The following is a 9,901-nucleotide window of genomic DNA, read 5'->3' as shown; positions in this document are numbered from 1 at the left end:
ATCACACAGAATGTATATTTAAATGAATGCAAAAGGAAATTAAGCAAATATTTAAGTGTAATTAAGGGTAATTTAATTAGATGGCTATGTGAAATTGGCAGGGTTGCAAGACAGATGAAGTACATAGAATAAAGAATGTAATTATAACTCAACACACATCTCTTTTTGTCTACAGGGCAAAGAGTACACATGTAATCTCTTTAGTTAGAGAAAGTGACAGTCATATGGACAGAAAACAAAGAAAACATGTCTTATACTGAAATACATACTTTTTAAGAACCAGTTTACCCAGATCAAGGAAGTTCTTGTAGTATTTCTTTATCGCTTCTTCATGGGCATAGAATTCATTTTATAAATACACTTTTATTATGTTGTTAAAGTATAATTCTACCTGCAGGTTTTCTAGTATTTATAAACAGATACCTGGGTTGACTCTAATTGAAATTCAGATGTACTCTCATCCATTTCAGCAAGTGATGGATGTATCATGTGGTAGAAATTATTTTTCAGTTTGATCTAAATAAATATATTTTTCCTGTCATTTCAGAGCCCTGTCGAAAAGTCAAGGAGTGCTTCAAAACTTCCAGTGATAATCCCTTAGTAATTAAAAAGGTAAAGAATCAACTATTTATAGCTACCTATTTGGTTTTGACTTCTATCATTTCCTCTCCTTCTCTTCACATATATATCTTTCTGGAAAAGAGTTTTTCACAATATTTTTTTTTCCTACAGCTGTAAGTATAATTAACATGATATAAAATGTACATTTTTAAAGAGTTCAGATTGATGAATTTTGACATACTTATTCACAGACTGAAATCAAGAGAATAAAGACTTCCCGAAATTTTCTCATGACCCTGGCCCTCCCACAGGCAAACATTTATCTGCTGTCACTAAAGATTACCATGCATTTTTTAGGATTTTAGGTAAATGAAATTTACAGTGATCTTTAAAAAAATCTGGTTTCTTTAACTCAGCATGTTTAAGACTCATTCATCTTGTTATGCGTATCATTCCTTTTTTTATTGCTGAGTAGTATTCAATTATATTGGTATCTCACAATTTGTTTATATGTTCACCTGTTGATGGACTTACGTTGTTTCCAGTTTTTAACAAAGCTGATATGAACATTTGTGTACAAATCTTTGTATGGATATGTATTTTCTTTTCTCTTGGGTACATAAGTAGGAGTGGAATGACTGGGTCTTACAGTAGTGTGTGTGTTAGCCATTCAGTCGTGTCTAACTCTTTGCAACCCCATGGACTGTAGCCTGCCAGGCTCCTCTGTCCACAGGATTCTCCAGGCAAGAATACTGGAGTGGATTGCCATTTCCTCCTCCAGGGGATCTTCCCAACCCAGGGATCAAACCTGGGTCTCCTGCATTGCAGGCAGATTCCTTACTGTCTGAACCACCAGGGAGGCCAGGTCTTACAGCACATGTATGTTTAAATTTTTAAGAAACCGCCAAAGTTTCCAAAGTGGTTATAGGATTTTACATTCTCACCAGTTATATATAATGGTTTTCTTTCCTGCATATCCTGTTAAAACTTAATATGACCAATATTTTATTTGGCCAATCTAGTGGGTGTGCAATGGTATCTCACTGTGGTCTTAATTTACATTTGTCCAATGACATGTTTTCATGTTTTTACTTGCCATCCATGTATTTTTTTTACATAAAGTATATGTTCAAATATTTTGTCAGTTTTTTCAATTAGGGTGTTGGTCTTTTTATCATGAAGTTTTAAACATTTGTTATATATTCTAGATACAATTCTTTTGTCACACATACATTTAGCAAATGTTTTCTTCCAATTGAGGCTTACTGTTTTTTTAGGTATTAGTGTCTTTTGAAGAATCAAAATGTACAATTTTTATAAATCCCAAATTAAAAATCTTTTTCCTGTGGTTTCAAACTCACATGCTGTTTATTTGTTTCTTGTGCCTTACTGCAATGGCTAACCTCTAGTACAATGCTGAATTTAAGTGAGGACAGCAGACATTCTTGCCTTGTACCTAATCACAGGGGCAAAACATTCAGACTTTTGCCATTGTGGTATTAGTTTACTTTATCCAGAGGTGCCCTTTACATGGCTGAAGCAGTTTCTAGTGTTCTGAGAGTTTTTATCAGAAATGGGGGTAGGATTTTGCCAAATGCTTTTGCAGCATGTATTTGAAATGATCATGTGATTTTTCTTTTATAGTCTGTTAATAATGGTGAATTGCATTGGTTAACCAAATGTTAAACTAGACTGCACTGCTGAGGGAAAACTCCACTTGATTATGATGTATTATTCTTTTTATATATTTAATTTCATAAAACAGTGGTTAGCATTTTTGTGTCTATGTGCATAAGGGATATTTGTAGTTTATTGGTAATGAATGTCTTTCCCGGTTTTGGTAAATGGGTTTATAAAATCAGTTGGAAACTCCTTTTTAATAGTCTAGGAAATTTTATGTATAATTAGTATTATTTTTTGTTTAAAAGTTTAGTAGAATTCTGCAGTGAAACCATCTGAACCTGGAGTTTTCTTGAAATCAAGATTTTGGTTATGTTTTTCAAAAAATGTGTCCATTTCATCAAAGTTGTTGAATTTACTGATAAGAAGTCATTCATAAAATATCCTTTAAAATATTATATAATCTGCAGATGTTCTGTCTCTCACTCTTGATATCGGTATGTAACTTGTCTTTTTTTTTTCCTGATGCTCCTAGAGGTTTATTAGTTTTATTATTAAAGAATCAGCGTTTCATTTCATTGATGATCTCTATTTTTTGTTTCTATTTCACTGACTTTGGTTCATGTCTTTATATAAGATGAAAACTTATGTGTTGAATTGAGACATTTTCCCTTTCTAATATAGGCATCAGCTCAGTTCAGTCACTCAGTCGTGTCCGACTCTTTGTGACCCCATGAATCGCAGCACGCCAGGCCCCCCTGTCCATCACCAACTCCCGGAGTTCACTGAGACACGTCCATTGAGTCAGCGATGCCATCCAGCCATATCATCCTCTGTCGTCCCCTTCTCCTCCTGCCCCCAATCCCTCCCAGCATCAGAGTCTTTTCCAATGAGTCAACTCTTCACATGAGGTGGCCAAAGTACCGGAGTTTCAGCTTTAGCATCATTCCTTCCAAATAAATCCCAGGGCTGATCTCCTTCAGAATGGACTGGTTGGATCTCCTTGCAGTCCAAGGGACTCTCAAGGATCTTCTCCAACACCACAGTTCAAAAAGCATCAATTCTTCGGCGCTCAGTTTTCTTCACAGTCCAACTCTCACATCCATACATGACCACTAGAAAAACCATAGCCTTGACTAGACAGACCTTTGTTGGCAAAGTAATGTCTCTGCTTTTCAATATGCTATCTAGGTTGGTCATAACTTTTCTTCCAAGGAGTAAGCGTCTTTTAATTTCATGGCTGCAGTCACCATCTGCAATGATTTTGGAGCCCCAAAAAATAAAGTCTGACACTGTTTCCCCATCTATTTCCCATGAAGTGATGGGACCAGATGCCATGATCTTAGTTTTCTGAATGTTGAGCTTTAAGCCAACTTTTTCCCTCTCCACTTTCACTTTCCTATATTACTATAATTTTTCTACAAACACTGCTTTGGCTGCATCCTCCAAATTTTACTTGCTGAGTTTTCCTTTTCATTCTGCTCAACATACTACCTACTTTCTTTTAAACCTCTTGTCTCATAAGTTACTTAAAATTACATTAATTTCCAAATATTTGGGGATTTTAAAGTTATCTTTATATGATTGATTTCCAATTTAACTCCATTATGGTCAGAGAACACCCTTTACTTTGAAACTTTTTATTTATTGAGATGTTATATGGTCCAGAGTATGTCCAACCTTGATAAATTTTCCATATGTCTATAAAAAGAATGTTCACTCTTGAACATTGTCTATAAAAAGAATGTTGGTTCTTGGGAGAGTGCTATGTAAATATCAATTAGGTCAAGTTGGTTAATAATGTAGCTCAAGTCTTTAATAACCTTACTGATTTTCTTTTTTCCATCACATTATGGTTTTTATTTTTTAAATTTACTTTTTAACTGGAGTATAACTCCTTTACAATGTTGTTATTTTCTGCTGTAAAACAACATGAATCAGCTATAAGTATAATGTCCTCACCCTCCTAACCCTTCCTCCCATCGAGCCCCTCTCCCCTCCACACACAATCCCCTCCTTCTAAGTTGTCTCCTTTTTCTATCAGTTATTGCTTTTTTCCCTGGGTCCCGGCGCACACTAGACCTTGTATGTACCCTCCAAGAGTAGATTGTCTTTTTCCCCCAGTCCTGTGGAATTTTTGCAATCAAATATTTCCAAGCCAGATTCTCTGGAGCCTTCTCGTACTGTTGTCAGACCCCCAGGCTAGGAAGCCTGACGTGGGGCTCAGGACTTTCACTCCTGTGGAGAACTTCTGTGGTATAACTATTTTTCAGTTTGTGGATTATCCACCTTGTGGATATGAGATCTGATTTTACACATGTGTCCCTCCTACAGTCTTGTTGTGGTTTCTTCTTTATCTTTGTGTATAGGGTATTTTTTTTGGTACACCCTACATTTTTTTTCTTTTTTGATGGTTGTTTGGCAGTTAGTTGTGATTCTGGTGTTTTTGTAAGAAGGAGCCATTTTGATGACAAGTCCTTTTTCTAATTCACATTATAATTTCTTCTTTGACTCATGATTTAATTATTAGACATTATTTATGAAAAATCATTTATAGGAATCTGAAGATCATGATAAATTCATTTTCTTCCAGAGAATTGGTGTTTGCTTCTGTAGGAACCCTGAGGCCCTACCAGCCTCGACCAATTTACCCAAGTTCAAGCCTTGATCTAAGGCTATATTTCTTCAAGGACTTTGCATTTCTAGGTCACCTTGACCTTGAGGGTGTATATCTTTGTTGGCCTTTATTTGGGTCCCATCTTTCAGGAACTTTAAGACTGTCAAAAGGAAAGTTTTCATTTTCTGGAATAAGACAATGATCTCAGCGAAAAAATGGCTACTGTACACCCTACACCTCAAGTGTCTCATTTCTATTTTATTTTTTGACCCATTAATTCCTAAGTTATTCATGCAACAGTTTAAACTTAAAAAGTATTTTAATCTACCATTTTAGCTGTGTTCAGTGCAGGGTTGAACATAAATATATACATGCACATACACATATACATACATTATGTAAATGTGTGTGTGTATATATACATACATACATATATAATATTGCTATTCCCCTAAACAATAAGTCTGTATAATAAACCTTAACAGAAGAGTGCATTTACAATATGTATATACAATACAGCTTTATTTTCTCTTGTGTTGTTGTTTACTTGCTCAATCATGTCCAACTCTTTTGTGACCCCTTGGACTGTAGCCCACCAGGTTCCTCTGTCCATGGGATTTCCCAGGCAAGAATACTGGAATGCATTGCCATTTCCTTCTCCAGGGGATCTTCCCAACTCAGGGATCAAATCCATGTCTCCTGCTTGGCAGACGGATTCTTTACCACTGAGCCACCTGGGAAGCCCTTATTTTCATTAAACATCAACAACTGAATATTGCTTTAGAGATTGTAATCACTGCAGTCCCTAGCTGACACATTCAGCTACCAGCTTCTGTGTACCTTTATGTATTACTTTCTTCTGAAGATGAAAAAGCCTCTCTTGGAATAGACAATACAGTTTTTTTAAAAAGACTGCAAACAGTATATTCACCTCCCAGAACAAAAAAATAGCCTTTCTATCTCCTTTTCCAACTAACCAAGGGAAGTACCTGAGTTTACTCCTCCAATTCTCCAGCTCTCAGCTGTCATTTAGCAGAGCCAGGAAGCAGTGGCTCATACCATGTAGTTTCTTCACAGAGAGCATAAAAACTCTTGGCTGACTTTCTCCAGTCATAAAAGAACAATCTCAATAGAAAATCTCATGTGTCGTGAATTGGCTGTTACCAGAAGCAGCAGGATAAATGATGGTTACACATTAAACGTTGTAGAATTATCTTTTAAACCAAAGGTTTAAAATGGTTTTATAAAAAGTAAATAACATATCATTAATTTGTTCCATCTTCAAATGTAAATATTTGATAATGAGCTTTTTAAGGGAGGATTAAAACTAACCTCTTCTTACTTTCATGTATGTGTCTCAGTTACATTTCTCATTCATTTTACATTCAATTTTCATAGAAAATGTAAGTGGATGCATATGCATATTGATTATATTATACCTATGATTTAGGATGAAATGAAGGTAAAAAATCCACCACGGACTCCAAAGTCATGCTCTACTGCTAGTTCTTCTTCTTCAGAGGTGACGAGTACCAAGACTGCCATCAAAGAGAACACCATCTGCATACCAAACTATCTGGATCAGGAAATCAAAGTAAGAGGCAGGTTTAATAAATCCATAACTTGGGAACACCATGAATGTACAAAAAAATCACATCACTAGCATCCTTAAAACTCTTTAATGGTTCCCATTGACAACTGAATTGAGTTAAAACTACTCAGCCTGAAATCCAAGGCCTGCTCTTGTTTTTTACTTGCAGATTTCTCCTTGGGACACATTCCTAAATCACGGCACAGAGAACTGGAGGCCAAAAAGGGAGTAAGAGCTTCACTAGGTAGAGAAAAGAGAGTTTAGAGTTTGGGGATGCTGAAGTGGCTGGAATTTGCAAATTAAGATACTGAAGAAGTAGCTGTGCAGAGAATGAGCTTCAGAAATCTGTACAAGATTGCCTGAGTCTTTAGCCCAATACAGACTGCACCTGCATAGGATGGGAGTCTGAGACCTGGCAGAAGACAGCTAATGGGAGGGAATGTGCTGCTTAAAGATACTGGAGTTGTGATCTGCTAGAGTGGAGAGACCTTGGTGAACACACCAAGGATACAGCTGAGACACCAGAAAGGTCACACCTTAGAAAAAGAATAGGGGGCTCTGACCCACATTTGTGGCTAATCTAGATCTACACTCTCAAATCCTAAAATCAAATTTTAGTAGGTCAAAATCACCCACTTTATTTATCACCACTTATTATAACTGCTTTCCAGAATAAAAATGAAGAGAAAGCAGGGTTCTGAGGAAGACATCTTTTATTTTCTTTCACTGAAATGATTAATTACATCCTTTCAGAGTTGATCAGTAAATGACCTATGAGTTAGAAGAAGCCAGGGGTGATGTGCAATCACTATATTGATGACAAAACCGTGGGAGGCAGAGTGGCCTGGAAAATACCACAGGGCTATTCTTCTACTTTTGCTATTTCCATTGATTTGCCATGAAATTAGAAACAAATTTAATTTGTTTTCTTCTAGGATAAGGCATCAAGGACAGGAATCTTAATAAAAAAACAAAGCTGAATACAGGACAGCAGATTTTTCTGCCCTTTAAATTCTGTATTTCCAGCACCTAAATCAATGATAGACACAAATATTGATATCTGTTTAATTAATAGTATTGTAATAAAAGTTTTCAGGCAGAAAGTCTAGGAAAAAATATGTTTCAGTAGCTCAAGCAAGAATTGATGGTTTACACTGTGTCAAGCAAGGCTGTGGGGATAAAGAGAAATGGAGATTTGAGACATATTTACAAGAAAGAATTTACTGAACTTGTTTGGCAGTGTGACATAGAAAAGGACAAGGGAATCATCTAGGGTGAATCCCAGGGTCTTGCTTGGACATACATTAAACGTATGCAGGTGCTGTCCACTGAGATGGGGAACCAGAAGGGACAGCAGGTTTGGAGCAAGTTTTATAAAGAAAAAAGATGGGTGAAGTTTTAGGTATTTGGGGTTCAAATTACCTATAGTATGTCTATGGCCACAGATGGACTGATGTTCAGGAGACAGGTTTAAATTTCAGGTATGTCTAAATTCCAAAAGCAGATACAATTTAGAGTAAATCTGGAAACATTACATGTGCTTAATATTTTGAACTTTTAATAAACTCCAGTACTTTGGCCACCTGATGCGAATAGTTGACTCATTGGAAAAGACTCTGATGCTGGGAGGGATTGGGGGCAGGAGGAGAAGGGGACGACAGAGGATGAGATGGCTGGATGGCATCACTGACTCGATGGACGTGAGTCTGGGTGAACTCCGGGAGTTGGTGATGGACAGGGAGGACTGGCATGCTGTGATTCATGGGGTTGCCAAGAGTCGGACACGACTGAGAGACTGATCTGATCTGATCTGATAGTCCATTTTTATTATTTCCTCTATCACCAACACAGCAGTTAGCTGCCAAATGAAAAAGAAGTCAATGAAGGATTCTGATTGACTGAAGAGAATTATATTCCTATCCGATTGGGCCAATCACTGTGTTCTGGGGCCTGAGGAACAATGATGAATCCAGCTAGGTTCACTCACTACAGAGAGGAGCAAAACTGATGGGGCAGTTCTGTGACCAGAGAATCCCATGATGCAGTAGGAAAGGATCAGTTCCCAAAGAGAAGAAAAGTGAATCACTCCTCTATAAGATGTTGGTACTGAAGAGACAAAACAAGAGAAAACTGCATGGTTTAACCTAAACTATTGCAGTTGACCCTTGAACACTGTGAGTTTGAACTGCGTAGGTCCACTTATACGTGGATTTTTTTCAGTAGTAAACATGACAGTGCTACACGATCCATGGTTGGTTGCGTCCATGGATGTGGAATTTAGAATATGGGGGAGCCACCTATACAGAGGGCTGACTCTAAGTTATAGTTGGATTTTTGACTGCCTGGAGGGTTGGCAATAGACTAACCTTGCCTCGCTCAAGAGTCAACTGTATTTGTACTGAAGATGTTTTTTTTCCTATTTGAAATCTGGCTTCCAAGTTAAAATCCCAGTTGACTTGAATACTTTGTACAGAGTTACATTTGGGACGACAAGATTGTGGAGACAGTAATGGAAACCTTATAAACTGCTCACTATGTAACCCTAATATTCTCTGTCAGATTCTGGAAAAGCTGTGTAACATTTTACGCACTGATTCTCTGGCAGAAGTTCTACAGTGGCTGCTCCATGCAAGTTCAAAAGGTGAGATTATGTATTTGTGAATACTGAGCTCAATTTATGGCCAGAAACTAGGAAATGTGCCAATCTGAAGTTTTCTACCTTGGATTTGCAAAGATAATGCTGCAATTTTATTTCCCTAGTGTTCAGTATCAGAGTCCTGTATATGCAACTGCACACAAGCTGGTCATGCCCCAAACTGAACTTCTGTGGGTGATGTGAAACGCTTGTGTCCAGAGCTGGTTTGTGCTTCTCCTCGCGAGCCCATGCACCCAGGCTCTCCCTGAGCATATCTCTGGCCTACTGGGAGCCCTCCACACAGCCTGTTTCCCCTCTTCAATGTGGATGGCAGGAGCACACCCTTCCAAGTTCCAGATTCTAACACCTCTGCCAGTTCCTCACCAAAACAATCAAGTCAGTCATCTCCCAGCCTCCTTTAGGCTCTTTTTGTTTTGTTCCATGAAAAATATATGCCAGTCCCAAGTGGGCAAACCATAAATAACACAGAGCAGCTATCCTCAAACCTAGCTGGTTATCTGACTGATTGAAGCAAAACTTCTGAGGTGGGTGGGGCCTGAGAATACGCGTTTCTAACAAGTTCCCAAGTGATGCTGATAAGCCTGGTCCGGGGAGCACCCTTTGAAAATCACTGTAGTAATCAGAGTTGGGAGATACCCATGTGTTACGGACAGATTAATAATTTTAAATGGAATTAAAGGCATTTGGAATACCTTACCTCAGGAATTCAAGATTACTTGGCAGGCAACTGAGAAGTATTTGGGGGTAAGGAGTTTTTATTTTCTATTTTTCCTTTTTAAGAATATAACTTTAAAAAATTTATACAAATAATGAGTGCTTACTGTTGGGCAAAAAAAAAAAAAAAAGGAAATGTATT

The 9,901-nt window shown here is 37.5% G+C and overlaps 1 protein-coding gene and 1 long non-coding RNA gene across 2 annotated transcripts in view; one reads left to right on the top strand and one right to left on the bottom strand.

Moving 5' to 3' along the window:
* LOC104994658 (chromosome unknown open reading frame, human C4orf17) overlaps positions 1-9,901 on the top strand; it is a 26,643-nt gene that overhangs the window by 11,628 nt on the left and 5,114 nt on the right. Inside the window, exons 4-6 of the mRNA XM_010848310.1 lie at positions 548-612; positions 6,249-6,392; positions 8,949-9,030. Of these exons, the coding sequence (XP_010846612.1) occupies positions 548-612; positions 6,249-6,392; positions 8,949-9,030 (291 nt within the window). The remainder of the gene's footprint in view (positions 1-547; positions 613-6,248; positions 6,393-8,948; positions 9,031-9,901) is intronic.
* LOC104994659 overlaps positions 5,552-9,901 on the bottom strand; it is a 20,952-nt gene continuing 16,602 nt past the window's right edge. The window contains exon 4 of the long non-coding RNA XR_825973.1: positions 5,552-6,374. This is a non-coding gene — a long non-coding RNA (uncharacterized LOC104994659). The remainder of the gene's footprint in view (positions 6,375-9,901) is intronic.

The sequence above is a fragment of the Bison bison genome, unplaced genomic scaffold (genome assembly GCF_000754665.1).
Source record: "Bison bison bison isolate TAMUID 2011002044 unplaced genomic scaffold, Bison_UMD1.0 scf7180017864263, whole genome shotgun sequence".
Taxonomy (NCBI): domain Eukaryota; kingdom Metazoa; phylum Chordata; class Mammalia; order Artiodactyla; family Bovidae; genus Bison; species Bison bison.
This window is presented reverse-complemented; position numbering and strand designations above follow the sequence as displayed.